The 20,040-nt window shown below is 43.8% G+C and overlaps 1 protein-coding gene across 10 annotated transcripts in view; it reads right to left on the reverse strand.

Moving 5' to 3' along the window:
• The window catches only part of FGD3 (FYVE, RhoGEF and PH domain containing 3), a 125,164-nt gene that overhangs the window by 55,651 nt on the left and 49,473 nt on the right, over positions 1–20,040 (reverse strand). For 9 of the 10 annotated variants that reach the window (XM_064291062.1, XM_064291063.1, XM_064291064.1 and 6 more), the window contains exons 7-13: positions 16,066–16,204; positions 15,471–15,529; positions 13,134–13,280; positions 12,798–12,890; positions 9,220–9,299; positions 8,169–8,199; positions 6,817–6,924 (exon numbers count right to left, since the gene is read on the reverse strand). In XM_064291062.1, the coding sequence (XP_064147132.1) occupies positions 6,817–6,924; positions 8,169–8,199; positions 9,220–9,299; positions 12,798–12,890; positions 13,134–13,280; positions 15,471–15,529; positions 16,066–16,204 (657 nt within the window). The remainder of the gene's footprint in view (positions 1–6,816; positions 6,925–8,168; positions 8,200–9,219; positions 9,300–12,797; positions 12,891–13,133; positions 13,281–15,470; positions 15,530–16,065; positions 16,205–20,040) is intronic. The other variant, XM_064291061.1, reaches the window with a different exon arrangement.

Raw genomic sequence — 20,040 nt, forward strand, 5'->3', positions numbered from 1 at the left:
ATATATAGGAACTTGGCATTGCGAAAAGGGATAGTTTTACCTCTTTCTTTCCAATGTGACTTTTTCTTGACTTATTGCTCTCACTAGACTTCCAATACAATATTAAATGGGAGTGGTGAGAGTGGGCATCTTGCTGCGTTCCCATTTTCAAGGGAAAAGTTCTCAATCTTTCTCCATTAAGTATAATGTTGGCTGTTGGATTTTCACAAATGCTCTTAATCATGTTGCAGAATTCTCCATTTATTCCTACCTTGGTAAGAGCTTTTATCAAGAAAGGGTGCTGGATTTTCTCAAATGTGTTTTTTGCATCAATTGAGATGATTATGTGGTTCATTTCTTTTGTTCTACTACTGTGGTGTCTTACATTGACTGATTTTCTAATGTTGAACCAACCTTGCATTCCAGGAATAAATCCCATGTGATCATGTTGTATAATTATTTTAATATGCTGGTGGATCCTGTTTGTTAGTATTTTGTTGAAAAATTTGGCATCTATAGTCATAAAGGATATTGGTCTGTACTTTTATCTTATGGGGTCTTTGTCTGGTATTGGTACCAGAGCAATGCTGGATTCATGGAAAGAGTTAGGGATTATCCCTTTTTCCTCTATTGTTGGAAGAGCTTCAACAGGATTTGTGTCAGTTCTTCTCTAAATATTGAATAGAATTTCTCAGTGAAGCCATCTGGTCCTAGACTTTTCTTTGTTGGGAGGTTTTTTATTTCTCTTCACTTGTTATGGGTCTGTTGAGGTTTTCTACTTCTTTTTGAGTCAGTTTAGGTAGGTTATGTGTTTCTAGAAATTTGTTCATTTTTCATCAATGTTATCAATTTTGTCGATGTATAGTTGTTCATAGTTTTCTGTTATGATCCTTTTTACTTCAGTTGGTTCAGTTGTCATGTCTCTGCTTGCATTTCTTGTTTTGGTTATTTGTGTCTTCTCTCTTTGTTTCTTCGTCAGCCTAGCAAGTGATTTATCAATTTTATTCATCTTTTTAAAGCACCAACTTCTGGATTTGTGGATTCTCTCTACTGTTTTCCTGTTCACTATTTCACCTATTTCTGCTCAAATCTTTATTATTTCTTTTCGTCTAGTAGCTTTAGGTGCAGTTTGCACTTCTTTTTCTAGCTTCTCAAACTATAGAGTTAAACTACTTATTTGAGATCTTCTTTTTTAATATAGGTATTCATTGCTATAAACTTTCTTCTGAGGACTGCCTTGGTTGCACCCCATAAGTTTTGGTATGATGTGTTTTCATTTTCATTTATCTCCAGGTATTTTTTATTTTCACACTTGATTTCTTCCTTGACTCAACAGTTATTATAGTTTGTTGTTTAATTTCCATGCATTTTTGTGTTTCCCAGTTTTGCTTCTGCTGTTAATTTCTAATTACTCCTTTGTGGTCAGAGAAGATACTTTGTACAATTTCAATGTTTTAAAATTTGTTGACACTTGTTTTGTGGTCTATCATATGGTCTATTCTGGAAAATGATCCATGTGCATAGGAAGAAAATTTTTTTAGTTTTCATGAGTGCTCTATATATGTCCTTTAAGTCTACTTGATTTATGGTATTATTTAAGTCCTCTGTGTCCTTACTGGACTTCTTTTTAGGTGTTCTGTCCAGAATTGAAAGTGATGTTTTGAAGTTCCCAAGTATTATTGTGGAGTTGTCTATTACTCCATTCATATCAGTCAGTATTCATTTGATATATTTTGGAGCACTGATGTTAGTGGCATATATGTTTATAACTGTTATGGCTTCTTGAAGAATTGACCCTTTTATTATCATGTAATGTTTTTCTTTTCTCTTATAATAGACTCTGATTTAAAGTCCATTTTATCTGATACCGGTATGGCCATCCCTGTTCTGTTTTTGGTTACTAGTTGCATGGAATATTCTTTTTTAGTTTAAGCCTGTTTGTATCCTTGTGTCTAAGATGTGTCTCTTGTAGACAGCATAAGGACGGATCATGTTTTTTATCCATTCTGTCACTCTCTGTCTTTTGAATGGGGAGCTTAGGTAATTACTGAAAATGAAGTACCTATTTCATTCATTTTGCTGATTGTTTTTTGTGTGTCTTATATCTTCTCTGTCCCCTTATTTATTATTTTTTGTGTTTAGCAGCTTTTTTATGTTGAGCCTTTTTGATTTCTTCCTTCTTCCCTTTTGTGTATTTTTTTCTAAGTAGCTTCTTAGTGGTTACTACAAATATTACATCGAACAACTTACAATTACAGCAGCTTATCTCAGCTTGCTTGCTGCTGGTATATAATCCTTTTCATATGGTTTTGAATTTGGTTTGCTAGTATTTTCTTTAGGAATTTTGCATTTATATTCTTAAGAAGGAAACCCTGGTGGTGTAGCGGTTAAGTGTTATGGCTGCTAACCAAAATGTTGGCAGTTTGAATTCACCAAGTGCTCCTTGGAAACTCTATATGGCAGTTCTACTCTATCCTATAGGGTCGCTATGATTTGAAGTTGACTCGATGCCAACTTTTTTTTTTTTTTTTTTATTCTTAAGAGACATGGGTCTGTAGTTGTCTTTTGTAGTGTCTTTGCCTGGTTTTGGCATTAGAGTAACGCTCATCTCATAGAATGACTAGGAAGTGTTCTCACCTTTCCTTATTTGGAAAAGTTTAAGAAGGATTGAGGTCACTTCCTCTATAAATGTTTTAGAATTCCCCAGTAAAGCCATCTGATCTATGTCTTTTTTTGGGGGGCGGGGGAGGTTTTTTGATTACTGATTTGATCTCATCACTTGTTATGGGTTTATTACAATCTTTTTCTTCTGAGTTAATGTAGGAAGATTTGTGTTTCTAGGAATTTATTCATTTCATCTAGATTTCCTAATTTGCTGTTATACAATTGTTCATTGTATTTTTTTATGATTCTTTTTATTTCTGTAGGGTCAGTTGTAATGTCCCCACTTTAATTTCTGATTTTAAATATCTGCACCTTCTTTTTTTCTTTGTCAGTCTACCTAAAGATTTGTCAATTTTATTTCTTTTCAACAATCTAACTTCTAATTTTATTGCTTCTATTGTTTTTTATTCTCTATTTTATTTATCTGTGCTCTGATCTTTATTATCTCATTCCTTCTAGTTGCTTTGGGTTTGGTTTGCTCTTCTTTTTGTAGCTCTTCAAGTTGTAAAGTTAGGTTATTGATTTACGAGCTTTCTCCTTGCTTAATGCAGGCATTTACAGCTATAAATTTCCCTCTGAGCACTGCTTTCACTGCATTCCATAAGTTTTGACATGTTGTGCTTTTATTTTCATTAGACTCTAAGTATTTTTTTTTATTTCTCTTTTGACTCCTTCCTGACCGATCGGTTGTTTAACAGTCTATTGTTTAATTTCCATATGTATGTGCATTTTTCAGTTTTCTTTCTGTTATTAATCTCTAGTTTCACTCCATTGTGGTATGAGAAGATATTTTTTATGGTTTCTATCTTTTTAAGTTTATTGAGACTTGCTTTGTGACCTAACATGCGGTCTATCCTGGAGAATGATCCACATGTGCTGGATAAGAATATATACTGTACTGTTGTTGGATGGGGTGTTCCAGATATATCTGTTAGGTCTAGTTGGTTTATATTGTCATTCGGGTCCTCTATTTCCTCATTGATCTCCTTTCTTGATGTTCCATCTTATACCTTCTTTTCCTCTTATTTTCTCTAATACTGACAACTTTTGTGTTTCATTGTGAACCATTTTGATTCCCTCTTCCTCTCTTTTTGTGTATATTTTTCAGATATGTTCTTTGTGGTTACCATAAGTATTACCTCTAACATCTTGTATTTATAACACCTGGATTAAATTGATACCAATTTAACTTCAATAGCATACAGAAAGTCTATACCTATGCCACCCCACTCCACCCTGTTTGTGTTGTTGTTATCATCAATTTACATCACTATACATCATGTGCCCTATAACATAAAAAAAGTGTTGTTGTTATCATCAATTTACATCATTATACATCTCGTGCCCTATAACATACGTTCATACTTATTTTTTATGCATTTGTCATTGTAAAGCATGAAAGACACGACCGCTAACATCATCAAGCAAAAATACCTTAAAACTTGTCTTTATACTTGCCCCTACCTGTGTTTTTTATGGATATTTTTGTTTGTTTGTTTTTCTATGTATGTCTTCAAGTTATTGTCTGGTGTCCTTTCTTACCCATCTGAAGGGCTTAGCAATTAGCATTTCTTGTAAGACAGATCTAGTGGTTACACACTCTCTGATCTTATTTAGGTGGGAATACTCCGATTTTGCCCTCAAGGTGAAAAGACAGTTTTGCCAGATGTAGTATTCTTGGTTGATAGTTCTTATATTTCAGCACTTTGAATATGTCATTCCATTGCCTTCTGGCCTCTAAGGTTTCTGAGGAGAAATCAGCATTTACTCTTATTGGAGGTTCTTTGTATGTGGCAATTTGCTTCTCTCTTGCTGCTTTCAGGATTCTCTGTCTATTGTTTTAAAGAGCATGATTATAACGTATCTCAGTGTGGATTTTTTTTTTTTTAGTTTATCCTACTTGGAGTTTATTTAGCTTCTTTAATGAGTAGGTTCATGTCTTTGTCATATTTGGAAAGTTTTCTGGCATTATTTCTTCAAATATTCTTTCTCTGTCTTGTTTTCTTCTGGAATTCCTACGATGTGTATACTGATTTGCTTGATTTTTCCCATAACTCCATTAAACTGAGCACAACAGTCTAGAGCCTTCTCCCTTGTTGCTCTTCAGCCTTCATAATTTTAATTGCCTTATCTTCTTTTTTTTTTTAAAAAAAAGAAAAAAAAAATTTTTTTACCTTCTAGTTAACTGATTCTTTTTTCTGCCTGCTCAAATTGGTTGTTAAACTCTTTTAATGAGTTTCTCTTTTCAGTTATTATCTTTTTCAGTTTCAGTATTTCTGTTTGCTCTCTCTTTAGAGTTACATCTTCTTATTTAAATTCTTATTTTGTTCATGTCTTGTTTTCCTGATTTCCTTTAGTTCTTTGTCTGTGTTTTCCTTTTATTCTTTGATCTTGTTTAATATTGTTTTATTATATTCTTCCATTCTGCTCATGATTTGGGCTTCCATAGATATGATTTCTCTCCCTTTGCCTTGTTCACTTGAATGAGCCATCATTTCCATTTTTATGTATGCCATGTCCTTTTTTGTTGAAGCCAGGACATTAGAATTTTACAAGGTGTTGAATTTCTCAATTCTTTCAAGTATTCAGTGTTTTTGACAGCATTACTTTCTACAAGAAACTGTTCAGGAGGAAAACTTCAAGTTTTGCTTACTGCTCCTTCTGCCTGTCTGTGATGATTCTGTTTCAAAAAGTTCAGCCTTCCACCTAGACCTGTTCATCAACTTTCATCATCTCCCAAACACAACAGAGAACACACACTTATCAATCTATCCTCCAGGGAGTGCAGTCTTCATTCTTTGGTTATTGCTCTTCTGCTTTGTGAGGGCTGTGTCTGACCATGTTTTCAGTCCTTTGGCAACTCCCAAACTGATCAGAAAGTTCACACTGAATGAACAGCTCTCTGGTAGTGTAACATTCAGTCTTTGTTGCCTGTTCCCTCCCCAACTCTGTGAAGGCTTACTTCTCTCAGAGCCAGAGACTGGGACCCTTTCCCATTCTCAGGAAAGCCAGGGGCTGACTAGGACTATGATTGCTGTCTTTGCACCGTGCCAGGAGGCATAGGGGTAGGCACTCTTAGAACAGACCACCAGGGAGATCTGTCTTATTAATTTCAGAGCCAGAGCTCAGGGCTTTTCTCTGTGCACAGACAAGCTGTGGGTTGGATAGGGGTGTGAGCACTGCTACAGCCCTTAGTCTGTACACACCACTGCCGTAGTCCATAGAGGCTGACTGCCCACCATGCCAGGAGGGAGAGAGGTGGGTAGTGTGGAAGAGACCCTGTTCCCATCATAGGAGGCTTGTTGCAGATTTGGGTCCACTCACAGTCTTTGTTGCTGTCCTCTGTGCACCAATTCAGAGTCCTGCAGAGCCAAGCACAGATCTCTTGCTGTATTTCTTGGTGTACATGTGGGGAGGATTGGGAGACTAGACCTGCTCACATTGTCATCTTCCCAGAATCTGACAGTAGTTTTCGTTCACAGCAAAAATACAATGTTTCTTCCAAAATACATTCATTAAGCAAAAAAAGGAAGCTGGTTTGGTAAAAAGCATAAGTAACTGGAGCAGTAGGCCGTAACATCCCTTCCCATCAACAGACCTGAGTCGGCAATGAGTCTCTCACAGCCTATGGAGGTAGTGGGAGGTAAGAAGCTTTCAATGACCATTTTCCAGTGGTGGCATTTGGGGCAAAATATACAATCACAGAGAGGTATTACAGCTACTAGCTTTCCCGGTAGAATGCAGAAAGGGTGCAGTGGCCACTCTGACACTGCTCTGTGGCCTTAGCCTGCTACTTGGCATCTCTGGGACTTGATTTCCACAGTGAGGACAACGGCCCTACAATGCACAGGGCTGCCCCACCAAATACCCGCATGTAGTGGTGCTCCACACACACTCCCGCTTTCCCTCCCACTCCAACCACCTGGGCCACAGCATACCCTGCAAATGCCCAACAGAAGTACACGTGCACCTGCTTTACCACCCTGGCCCATGGCCACCTGCCTGGAGCCCCAGTCCCACAAAGGCCTCAGGGGATGCTTCCTGCTGCCTGCCTGCCCACAAATCCCTCTACTATGAGCCTTTGCCTGAGTCCCTCTGTGATGGGAACCACCCTACTCTGCCCTGCGGTCTGGTTGAGGCCACAGAGGAGAGGCCCCAGGTGCTGGTACTAACTGATGGTTCTGGAGGGAGGGTAGAGTCTTCGTTCCAGCTGAGGGGGCCACTGAAGGCCTTGAAGGTCTCACTGTTCTGCTTGTGCTTCTCAATGGTGGTCCTGATGACCTGGAAAAAGGTGAAAAAGTCAGGGAGCATGTCCAGTGCAGGAAGGGGGTGGGGAGCCATCCCCGAGGAGCACCCACCCAGAGGGTTATCTTATCTCACTCTGACTTGAGATGTTGCGTTCCAGCCCCAATCTGAGATGAGGATGCTGAGGCTCAAGGACACAAGTCAGCAGCCTTTGGTCCTCAGCTGGTCAACATGGAACTGGGGGTCAAGCTCAGGTGAGCTGGCCAAATCCCTACACCCCACTCACCCCTGATGTCACCCTGTCTCCCACCCCAACATGCTGTGTCCCTCCTCCTGCCCAGGGCCCCAGGGCTATGGGTGGACACTTTCTGGGGACAGTCTGTGCTGGCAACTGCCCAGCTCACAGAAAATCACTGCTGCATTCCCACTTGCCAGTACCAGCATTTCCACCTAATCTCTGAATTTTGTTTTCCTCTCTTCTCTTCCAGAGGTTTCCACTTCATGAATTCTGGAAGCTAGAGGTCCTCTAACAACTAGCATATGTCCACCAAGGCCATGGGACTTAATGCCATACTGGCCTGGCTGTGGCTCCCTGGGGCAGGGCTAGGTGGACCCATCCCTGGTTCTGGACACCCTGAGCAGGCACATGGGGTGGTGTCCACGGGGAAGGGAGAGCAAGAGCCCTGCCCTCTGCCACATCACTCCCTGACCTTTGAGGGCCAGGCTGTAGTTTCTGACCCTGCCCTCCGACCCGCTTTGGCTGGTACTGAGTCCTCCAAGGAAAACAGGGTTAAATCTGCCCTTGGTTCTCTCTGGGTGCTCCCTGTCTCCCTGATAGCACACCTCCCCCCACACCCTGGAAGTGTATTCCTGTGAGGCACATTGCTGGCTGTCGGGGGAAGATGGCCACCAGGCCCTTCTTAGACAGCCTATCGGGACCCTCAAAAGGCAATGGGAAGATGCTCCCAGGAGGGATCGTGGTCAAGACAGCTCAGACCCACCCCCGGGGAAGGAGCACTCTATCTGCTGGCCTCTCCAGCTCCTTCTAGTCTTGCTTATTTCAGGGGGAGGGGGCGGGTGGGAGCCTCAGACAAGCTAATAGAAGGCTTGTGAGTCTGAAGGTACTTCTGAAGAAGATCCCTGCTGCTGCATCACTGCAAAGCTGGGCAGATGGGGCTGACAGTGCCTGGGTCACTGGGACCTCATCTCTGCTCCAACATGACAGGGCCATGGGTCTCAGCAAACTCACCACAGGGTTACTTTAAACTTAGAGGCCTTACCTGAATCCATTCGTTCTTCTCTTCCTCTGTCCTATAAAAACAAACAAGCAAAAAATATTTTATTAACCCAGACTTTGATGCTAACTGTAAACAAGCAGGCTGACGCTCAGTGTGCACCTGAGCACATACCTAAGCAGCACACCTAAGCAGCAGGGACTGCTTCGCTACTTGCCACCATGTACATGCAGCTCAAGTGCTTAGAAGACTGGCTCTGAGTGATCCAAACCACCTGTTACCAGGTGTGGCCAGGTGTGTGTGGAGCCCTGCTTCACTTTACCTGACAGTGGATGCAGATCAATGCCTCCCTGTAATGCCCAGTGCATTCTTGTTGGTGGGAGGTGGGAGATGGGTTTGCCCACGCACTGCCAGTCAAGGCACAACCCAAGCATCTGCTTCAGAGGGCAGCTTGACAGTAGCCATTAAGATGTAAAACTCACATCCTACCCTTTGACCAGCAACTCCCCTTGAGGACTTTATCTTACAGATATACTGACACTACATACAGAGACCTATGTGCAAGGGCAAGCCTGCTTCAGCACTGTTTGCAGTAGCCAGACTCAGAGGAGCCCAGACACCCATCGATGGGAACTGGTAATGGTTATAATGGGGAATTATGTGGCTTTAGGAAACGGTGCTCAGGTATGTGATGATTTCTGATAAACTGAATTGAAAAAAAGCCAGATGCAGAACAGGCTCCATAGTAAACTGCCATTTGGGATTAAAGAAACAGTTATGTATGTATGTACATAAAAAATTCTGGAAGGATACTTAAGAGATGATCAGTTGGGGAGAGGGAGGGACAGGAGGCAGACCGAAGCTTAATTTTCACTGTATTCCCCTTCTAACCCACTGCTGTCGAGTCGATTCCAACTCATATTCCCCTTAGGACTGTCAAATTTTAAACCACGAATAAATAAGTTAATGAAAAAAATGAATGAGTAAATAAGAACACATTGCAGTTACCCTGTTTAGAAAGTGAAGCAATGTGCCAAAATGTCAAGTCAGAGATTTTCACCCAGTAGCAGACAGTTAGAAATAGACTGTGCCTTACCGAGTTTGCAGCTCCAAGGACCTTTTCCTTCCTGTTATAACAAATGTATGAGCTGCATTTTGCTTGACAATATCCTGTACCTAAAGGGACAGTAACAAAAACAAAGCAGTCATGTTAATAGCTGTCTTCAATCCAGCCTCACTCCTCTCTAACCCAGAAATCTTCTATAAGGGGGTAGAAGACGAGCTTGTGACCCCAGTAGGCCTACAGGTCTGCAGGGTCAGGGGTGTCTAAACATAGGCAATGAAATGTGACACTGATTACATTCTTCTAGTTGTACAGCTATTCTCACCCTCCTTTTCCTCTTACATGAGCTGCTCTGATGGGGGAGGACCACTCATCCCAGCTCACACAGGGCCAGGATTTCTCATCCTTTATGCTTGGAATGCTTCCCATCAAGCCCAGCCTACCGTTTAAGGCCCACCTGTGATGCTGCTTCTTCGGGGAAATGTCCTCAGCCAGCCCTTGGACAAGCCAAACCTTTCCCCACTGCGATATCTGACAGGTACTGCCTCTCCGCAGCATGCGCCCTTGTGCCCTTAGAGACTTCTTTGTTTTGTTTTATTGAATTTACAGAGTAATTTTTATTTTCTTTACACTTCTATTTTCTAAATTCTCTGAAAACAACACACATTACTTTTTTTGTTGTGGTGTTGTTGAGAATATACACAGTAAAAACATACACCAATTAAAGTTTCTACATGTACAACTCAATGACATTGATTACATTCTTCGAGTTGTACAACCATTCTCACCCACATTTTCTGTGTGGTTCTTCCCTCATTAACATAAACTCGCTGCCTCGTCCTAAGGTTTCTATCTACTCTTTCAAGTTGCTGTCATCTATTTGATCCCATATAGGTAGATCTTAAAAGAGCACAAAGCTCAAGGCACATAAGTCTTTTAAGAAGACTTCAGTGGATACTTTGGGTTTAAGGTTTAAAGATTATCTCAGGGCAATAGTTTCAGGGGTTCATCCAGCCTCCATGGCTTCAGAAAGTCTGGATTACATGAGAATTTGATATTCTGTTCTACATATTCCCTCTTTCGATCAGTATTCTTCTACAGAATCTTTGATCAAAATGTTCAGTAGTAGTAGCTGGGCACCATCTAGTTCTTCTGGACTCATGGCAAAGGAAGCAGTTGTTCATGGAGACAATGAGCCACACATTCCATATCCTCCTCCTATCCCTGACTCTCCTTCCTCTGTAGCTCCAGATGAATGGAAACCAATTGTTGTGCCTTGGATGGCTGCTTGCAAGCTTTTAACACCCCAGCCACTATGCAATAAACTAGGCACTAGAACAGAAGCATTAAACATGTTATTAGGCCAATTAACTGGGATGTCCCATGAAACCATGATCCTAAACTCCAAACCAAGGAAAAAAATCCCATGAGGTGTCTGGTTATACATAAACAGCCACAGCAGCTACTCTTGTTTTGTATTTTTGGTCACTGTTGTGAATATTTCTATCACACAACTTTTGCCAATTCGACTTTTTACAGGTGTACAACTTACTGACATCAATTATATTAATCAGTTCTGCAGCTCTATCTTAGAGACTATTGCATAGGAACAATGGGATTCCCATCACTCTGCAGACATTATTGAGTCCCGGGGTGCAGTGCTATGCTGTGACCTCAGGTCTGCCCCCACGCCTCTCTGTTTGTAGTAGGGGGATGGTACACTTGGCCATGGTGAATACTCACACACTCAGCCCGTGAGGGTGGCATGCACCCATCACCATACAATCCACTGGGAAGGAAAGGGCACCGCCCAGCAACAGATGACCAAACCAGCATGTCCTGACTTCAAATGTCAGAACTAATGGAATATGGTTGTTTCCTTATAAACCACACCCTGAAGAGTCTGCCTCCTTCTATCACTTCACAAGGCCAGTGAGAAATATGGAACCTACTTGCAGTAAACAATTTGGCCTTTGATCCTGGTTCCTGAGAGTAGGGCCACACCTAAGACTAATGAATGGGGGGCTGACCAGACCAAGAGGGACCACATGGGGATCTGATGCTGATTAAGCCTCTTTGGAAGACTGGGTTGGGGTCGGTGGAGCTTCCTGGGTGGAAACAACTCTCAGAAGGGTAAGCGTGTCTCCTGGGGCCATGGAAGTTCTGCTCTGAGACCCCTCCCAGACTGCACCCTATGTGTTTGTATCCTTTTTCCTGTTAGATTAAAGATAACTGTTTTCCTGCGGTTTGTGAGTCCTCTCGATGGATTACAGTACCTAAGAAACAGATGGGGCTGGTGCCCACTGACCTAGCCCCGGCAACTGAGGATGACAGGGAAAGGGCTGAGTGGAGCAGCTGGGGCCTGAACTAAACAGGGAAGGGAGGCTGAGACATCCACGGGGACACAGCTGGAATGTGGAATGGAACTTATTATCCACCAAACTTTTGGCATCAGAGGTGTATGATTTCGGTCTCTTTGGACTGGTTTGGCAACAGCTGGTATCAGTAGAAGGTGAGATTCATGAGAGAGAGTGACCTCTGATGATGCAATCAAAATGTAAAAGGGCAGAGGTGCTGTTCCAGGGGTTCTCAGCCTGGCTGTGTGTCAGTGCACACAGGTAGTGATAGCACAATACAAATCCACACCCAGCACCTCGGGCAGGGCCGCCACCACAGGGCTTCTCCAACAGCTGCGAGGCTGAGAACTTGTGCATCAACAGATCAACTTAATGACAAGACACACTAGAGAAATGGTTTCTTCTACCTGTAGAAAAGTTATTTTTTCCTCTAGTTAGTCGTTATTTTTAATGGTGTTTCTTAACCTGGATTTAGCAAATATCCAGGTGAGAAGGGAACTTTTTGCATCTTTGAGGCATACCTCTACCTTTTTGAGATGGTTAAGTATTTTAATTTAGCCAAACTTTTTGGGGTGCCCATGAATCCAAAGCCCTCCCCAACAGGAGACAGGGACTGAATCTGTCCCCTGTGGCCCACTCTTATGAGACACTGCCAGGCTCATGGGACAGAGTGACAACAAACAGGCTGTCTAGACCATGCTGCACAGGAGAGGACCAGGCAGGTCAGGCACACATGAGCATACACTACTAGCCGGGGACTTGACAAGTCCCTTCCACCCCCAAGCTTCACCTTCAGGTCTGTACGGAGGCCAGGATCCCCAACCCAAAGGTAAGAGTTCAGCCCAGATTCTCACATCTAGGCACTTAGGAGAGGAGGGACCCTCCCCTGCCCCGTGCCCCAGGCTATGCTGACTTTAGTCTCCAACAACCTCCTGTCTTTGCTTGTCTATAGCCCTCTATCACTAGACCACACTCCACTGGCAGGGGGGCCAACTAGAGAAGCAAAGAGAACCTCAGCAAGTCCCTGCTAAACCCAGCACTGAATGGCAGTACCGTGACAGGCTGGAAGATGGCCCATGCCACACCGGCATTTACAGGTAAAGCCTGAAGCTCAGAGGAGTCAGTGCAAGGTGCTGGGTCACAAGGCAGGTAAGTGCTGCAGCAGCAGGAGACCCAGCTGTTTCCACTCATTCAGCAATAGGGGCGGGGGAAGGAGAGGCTGGGAGTGGGTATAGGAAGGAGGGGCTCACCCACCTGGAGGTCCGAAATGTCCATCTTCTCCCGGACACTGAACTTCTGGCCCATGAGTCTCAGCTTGGGCACACAGTAAAGGACCATGCTGTTGAACTGCAAGAGGGAAGCACAGGTAAGCATGGTGGGCACGGGTCCAGTTGTATGGAGGAGTGTGACCCTGTGTGGCCTGGGAAGGGAGTTGGGGCAGTCCTTGAGATGGGCACCAGGGGTTGCAGTCAGGGAGGAGGCTGCAGAGCCCTGGGGGCCCCATGACCGTGAACTCTGCATATAGGATCTGGGGATGAGGGCCCCTATTGCCATGGGCTGTGCACTGAGGGCCCAGGGTTGGGACCTCACCAGAAAGAGGTAGCGGTCCTGGGTGGTGCCGTTCTTGGCTGACAGCTTCTGGATGTGACCTTCCTTGATGAGCTCATTGGCCGGGTTGACGATGTCCTCCTCCCCACCCAGTTGCTCATACACCTCCAAAAGCTTGTGCATTTTCTCCTGCAAAAGACAAAGGGATTAGGCACCTGGGTGGCCACGGGGAACAAGAACCCGTCAGGGACACAGAAGGGAACTGAGCACTGCTCTGCAACCAGGACCCAAAACCACAACAGGGCCATCTGAGAGGAGAAGCCTACTGACCTAGGGGTGGAGAAGAAACACAGGGGTAGGGAACATTGAAGGGTATTGGAGGACGAATCTCTCACCACGCAGAGAATAATAAGATAATAACAGCTAACACCATTGCTATGTGCCAGACCCTGTTCCACACACAATACGTGTTTTAACTCATGTAATTTTAAGACCAATCCAGTGAAGTAGGTACCATTGTTGATGTTGTTAGTTGCTTTCAAGACAATTCTGACTCATAGTGACCTCACTGTTATCCCCAATCTACAGACAAGGAAACGGAGGCACAGAGACAATAAGAGAATTACTGCAGGAGTTCCCGCTAGTACACTGGGATTAGACCCAGGCATCTGGCCCTTTCTCCTGGAGGGCAATCCAGTCAGAAGAGACAACTGGGACATCTGGAGCGTTAGCACTGGGCAGCCATTTCCCTTCCTTCTGGCAGCCTCAGCCTGTCTCCCATGCCTCGGAACCCAGGGCAGTCACGTGACACAGAAGCCAGTTAATGAGCACTTCGCATTCCCCTGGCCATGTGACCAAGCAGTGTCTTTTGGTGCAGAGGGAGAGGGCCAGCAGCTTTTGGACCAGGCTTGGCACTGAGAGTTTCAGGTACTGAGCTATTGCTACCATTTGCTACCACCTGGGCCTGGGCCTATGATGACAGCTCCCAGGGGACAATTATCCATGGCCTTGGGCACCAAGAGGCTCTATGACAGCCCCTGCTTATCAGGACTGCACATTAACATGCAGTAGTGCCAGCCTAAGGAGCCCTGGTAGCAAATTCAGCTGCTATCCAGAAGGTAGCTTTGAACTCCCCCAGCAGCTCTGCAGGAGAAAGACATGGCAATCTGCTCCTGTAAGGATTAAAAAAAACTGTAAATATTAGAGCCTAGGAAACCCTATGGGGCAGCTCTACTCTGTCCTCTAGGGTCGTGATGTGTTAGAATCAACTCGACAGCACCTAACAACACAGCACTGCCACAGCCTGGTGAGAAGAGAGCCAGGGTCAGATTGCTCTCCCACCTCCACACCAGTGAGGTGGGAACCTCGCCACAAGCTTCATGTTGGTGGGGAAAAGAACTGCCAGGCGGCAGGTAGGTTGGGGTGAACTTGAGTTCACTGCTGGGGGAGCCCCACGTGGCCTGAGAGATGGGGGTCAGAGATACCCAGAGCTGCATCTGTGAGGAATTCCCCAGACTTCCACGGGCCACATGACCATGGGGTTCTCAGCAACAGCTCTTTTTTCTTGATTTATTTAGTCCAGGGTAGGAAAAGAGGGAAAATAAAGAACACATTGGAAATAAATGGAGTCTGCCTGTGAGGTGTTTAGACTGCCAGGAGGCTCTCTGGGCCCAGTGGGTACGAGGGCACGTGGAGAGCTTGCCTTCCTTTCTTGTTTCCTCTAAAAAAAAAAAAAGAGCAGTGCACGTGTGGTGGACAAGAGCAGTGACTACTAGGTCTCAGCCTCCTGGGGACATGTTCACTGGCTCACTCTGATGCTGATATCACAGGTGTGGAGGTGAGGCTCGGGGGTGCCCAGGATAGGCCTATTCAGGGCTCTGCCCAGTCCTCAGATGTGGCTGCCTGCAGACCAAGAATGCGACGCTGTCCCATTAGCCTTTGTGTTTTTTCCAGTCCTTAGCTCTGAGCCTGGCACACAAAACATACCAATGAAGCTTTACTGAATGAATAAATAAATAACTGAATAAGTGAATAATGATAACACTGACAGTATGATAACATTGAGAGTAATATTTAATGTGCCAGGTTGTGTTCTAAGCACTTTATGTAGGCGACTCATTTAATCCCCACAATAAAATTAATTTAATCCTCACAATGAGGCCAGTTCAGTTTGTGTCCCCATTTTACAGACAGAGAGAAGCTGAGGCACAGAGCAATACATAACTAAGTAGAGACTACAGAGCTAGCAGGTGGCAGGCCTGCTAGCCCGAGACTAATCCCCTGCCCTGACCTCGGAGATTGGCGAGGGAGTGCTTGCATGCCACCCTCCCCATGCTGCACCGTGCCCCACCGCCCAGAGCCTCCCCTACACTCACTCACCATCTTCCGAATAGCTGCATTGGAGTGGTTCGCTGCAGTGGAGATGAGCTCCAAAGACTCTTTAGGAAACGAGAGGGCAGTTAGCCTGCGGGGCTGCATCTTTGCCCTATAGGGCCTGTGGAGCTGTTTCTCTAGAGCCCCATCACCTGGCCCTCCCTGTAGAGGCCCTGCCTGGATGTCAGATCCCTCCCCATGGGGGCCCAGGCTGCTCAGGAGCTTGATCAGGAAGGGTGAGCTCACAGAGGGAGGGGCTGGCAGCAAGCAGCTCTCCTGCCCAGGCCTGCCCTTCCCAGCTGCCCAGCTATCCGTGGACCGAGAACAGCCCCCACCCGCTCCACAATTCTAATTCCTGCATCCTAAACTTGGGGGTGGGGTGGGCAGCCCTCACAGCTCCTTCCCCAGGACCAATGCCTACCCCTCACACTTCAAGTCTAAGTCCATTCTCAAGTCATGTTTAGAGGCACTTGGATCCCTCCCTCTCTCTTTTTCTCTCCATGGCTTGCTGAATTAAACTTAGGTTTCCTCCAAGTGCCACTCACACTTCACTGAGGCCCAGTGTTCTCCCAGGGACCCTGGCTGCACAGCCCCAGCTTACTCTCTGCATCCCTCCAGTCAGGAGCGTCTGCCGGGAGCCTCTTCAGGTAGTCTTTGAGCAGCAGCTCGTAGCGGGGGATCCTCTGCACAGGCTCCAGCATGTGGTGCTGCAGTGTCAGATTCCCACACACCTCCTGTTTCTGTGAGAGATCCCAGGGCAATGTTTTTGGGGTCCATCCACATCTGGGACCTGGCCCCCTGCTCCTGAACACCCCCTGCTTTTGTGAGAGAATCCAGGGCCCTGCAGGGGGCCAAACCACATCTGGGACACAGGCCCCTCCTCGTTATGAAAGAGCACTCTAAATCTGAGGCGCTTAACATAACTAAAATGGCTGATACAGGTTTGAATCAAACTCCATTTTATCCTAGGCCCCTGCTTCTGCTTTTTAGAATATGTGACCCATAATGACACTCTTGACCAAGATAACTTGTTCTGCAACATTCTGAGATCGCCCACCCAGACTGTTGCAGAAACCAGCTCTAGAATGCTGGAAACTGGGGCTAAGGCTGAGTACTCTAGCCAACAGAAATTTTTGGTAAATGAGCCTTACAGAGCATATTGAATATCTGCCAATCAAATGTACCCCTGCACTCTTCCCCAACTGTGTACAGAGTTCTGCAAAATTGAGTATAAAGGAAGTGCTTATGCTCCCTCTGAAACACCATTTTGAACTCTCATTTTCGTGCTACTTGATTTGCAAATCTTTGAATCTGAATAAAACTCTTATTTTACAAAAGCTCTGTTTTCAACAATTATTTGGTGTCAAAAGCAGGACTGATGGAATCAGCCTTGAAGCCCTTGTCAGACACGAGCAAAGGATTCCCCCGAATCCTTTTAGGCATTCTGTCTCAGTGAGGAGACTTGGAAGCTATTTGTTGAGTCCTCTTGAATCTCGAGCTCTGTCTTGTTACACTGCAACTCAGCTCCATCTTATTCAGATTTTGGTTTGTGTCTGCAGATGTTTGTCTCTGTCTTTTTGCTTGGCCATGGGTTCTGCTGAATCCAGGCCTGCTGATTTCCCTAGTGGATCTCCTACTACATGTCTAAGACTTACAGGATTTATTCATGTTTGTATTTACAACTGTGGCATGCCCTGACCAAAGACAGTTTGTCTGACCAGTGGCTACTTTATGGTTCATTTGAATTGAGAAAATTTGTATACCTGAGATCTAAATTAGAAAACTGTAGAACTAAACAGATGGTTCAGGATGCTTATTTTGATTGGTATTTAGAAACTTCTAAATGCGTCAAGGATTCAAAATTGGCTTCTTTATAAGACATGGTATCCAAATTAACCAAGATTAATAAGTCTCTTAAAAAAGAAACACACAAGACAGTCAATGAGTCCACTCCTTTTGACCCCTCTCTTCCTCCTCTTATCTTTGTGCCTTACTCTCCCTCCATATTTTGGAAAGGATCCTGGTCTGTCTGAAATGCTGTTTCAAACAATGATCTGTTTCTTGACCCTAAACCTCCTCCAGTGTCTCAGATGCTCTTTAAGGGTCAAACCAGTTGAAAAGTGAGAGGACAACCCCCTTGTAATTACTTTCTCTCCCTGGCCTATAGCCAAATTAACAGCAATAGCTTAGGAGTTTCCAAAACCCATTGAGAACCCTAAAACGTTTAAGGAGGAATTGTACGTTTCATTCAGGGTTTCCAAGCTGGTCTGGCTGATCTGTATCAGTTAATACATATGCTAGTTGGATTAGGAAAGGCACAAAATAGAGCCCTTATGGCACTTACAGGATTTGACAATGGATAAGGATAACCTATTGTTATCCTCTCTGTCTCCAACCTTATGGTATTCTTCCTCCACATATGTGGGAAGAATACATAGTGCCCAACCAATTAAAATTCAAATTGACCCAATGAAACCACTTCCCAGTATTTCTCAATACCCTCTAGAACAAAAGGCAATTCAAGGGTTAACCCCTGTAGCTGAGGAATTAATTAATAAAGGGCTAATAATACCTTGCATTAGCCCATGTAATACCCCAATTCTTTCCAGTTAAGCAATAATGAGAAAAGTTGGAGTTTGTTCAAGACCTTAGTGCCATTAATCTTCTGGTGATTCCCCAATTTCTGTAATTACAAACCCTCACCTTTTGTTGTCTCAAATACCTCTCAACGCTAAGAGCTTTACTTTAGTGGACATATGTAGTGCTTTCTTTAGTATCCCAGTCCACCCTAATAGTCAATATTTATTTGCCTTCACTTGGGACGAATGCCAATATACCTGGACTGTCATGCCTCAGAGATTTACTGAATCTCCCAGCTATTTCTCCCAAGAGTCTTAAAAGCTGATTTAGAGGACCTAACATTTCCAAATAATTCTCTCCTCATTCAATATGTTGGTGATCTGCTACTTTATTCCAGGAACACCTCAGAAGGTGAAGAAGATTCTATATATTTGCTTAATTACTTGGCCACTAAAGGGCACAAAGCTTCTAAAGGTTTTATTTTGTTAAAACCCAAGTTAAATATTTAGGCCACATTCTAACTTCACAGGTGATCCAGTTAGATCCACAAAAACTTGAAACCATTTATAACCATCCTTTGCCAAATACAAAAAGACAGCTTAGAAGTTTTGGGGCCTTCGTGGCTACTACCACAGCTGGATTCCAAACTTTTCTTTGATTGCTCAAACACTCTATGCTTTGCTTAAATCAGAGAGCCCAGATCCTCTACAACGGATTCCTGAACAAATAGAACACTTCCATGAACTTAAGAGGAAACTAACCAATCCACCAGCTTTAAGCCTACCTAGCTATGACAAATCTTTTTCATTATTTGTTCATGAAAGAAACAGAAATGCCTTAGGAGACCTATTGGATGTTATAGTCTCCAATTACATACTGTAGCCAGAGCCTATCCACCTTGCTTGAGAGTAGTTGCAGCTACCGCCAAACTGGATAGAGTCACCGTTGACATTGCTATGAGAAATGATTCAGATGTGCTTGTCCCACATTTGGTAGAATTATTATTAAATTCTGATCTTACTCAACATCTCTCTGTTAGCTGGGTCTCTTCTTATACCATTCTTTTATCCACTCTGCACATTCATCTGTGTCACGGCAGACTACTTAATTCTGTTACTCTCTTACCTTTGCCTGATTACAGAACTCCTGACCATGGTTGCCTAGATTTGATGGAACAATTGTTAGTTCCTAGGTCTGACTTAAAGATGTTCCTTTACATAATCCAGATCTTGTTGTATTTACCGATGGGTCTTGTTTAAAGACTTCTAATGGCTCTTACCAAGCTGGATATGCTGTAACTACTTATACTGATATATTAGAAAGCTCTCTACTTGCCAAAGCATGCTCCACGCAACAAGTGGAGCTAATAGCTTTAACTCAAATTTGCCATCTAGCTAAATGTCAAAGAGTTAATATTTTCACAGAGAGCATGACTTTGGAATGCTCTGGAAGCAGCGAGAATTTCTAACCTCTAATAGTGATAACATAAAAAATGGACTCCAGATACATCAGTTTTTAGACGCTTTACTCTTTCCAGTGAAGAAATTTCTGTCATCAAGTTAGAAGCACAAACTAAAGGTAGTCCTCCTGAGGTTAAAGGAAATGATTTAACAGATCATGCTGCTTGAGCTGCTGCAAATGTAACTGCTTAGCCTGTACCTATGTACGAGTTCAATGAAGTCATTGCCCCTGACATGCTAGTTCCACCCTACAAATTGGCCACTAAACAATCACAAGCACTGAGTGAAGAATTAAATTATTGGAAATCACAAGGGTGCAAATATGAAAACAATCCAAAGTTATGAATGGGGGCAAATCAAAAATCTACACTATTTGCAAACCTAACAGTGCTTATCCTGCACACAATTCATTCTCTAAGCCACTATTCAGTTGATAAAATGGCCCAAATTATGGAAAGACATTGGTGGGGGAAATCCCATGTAGCCAAACAATTGTATGTGCAAATCAAACACGTCAAAGACACGCCCAGGAAAGC

Source organism: Loxodonta africana, chromosome 9 (assembly GCF_030014295.1).
Source record: "Loxodonta africana isolate mLoxAfr1 chromosome 9, mLoxAfr1.hap2, whole genome shotgun sequence".
Taxonomy (NCBI): Eukaryota; Metazoa; Chordata; class Mammalia; order Proboscidea; family Elephantidae; genus Loxodonta; species Loxodonta africana.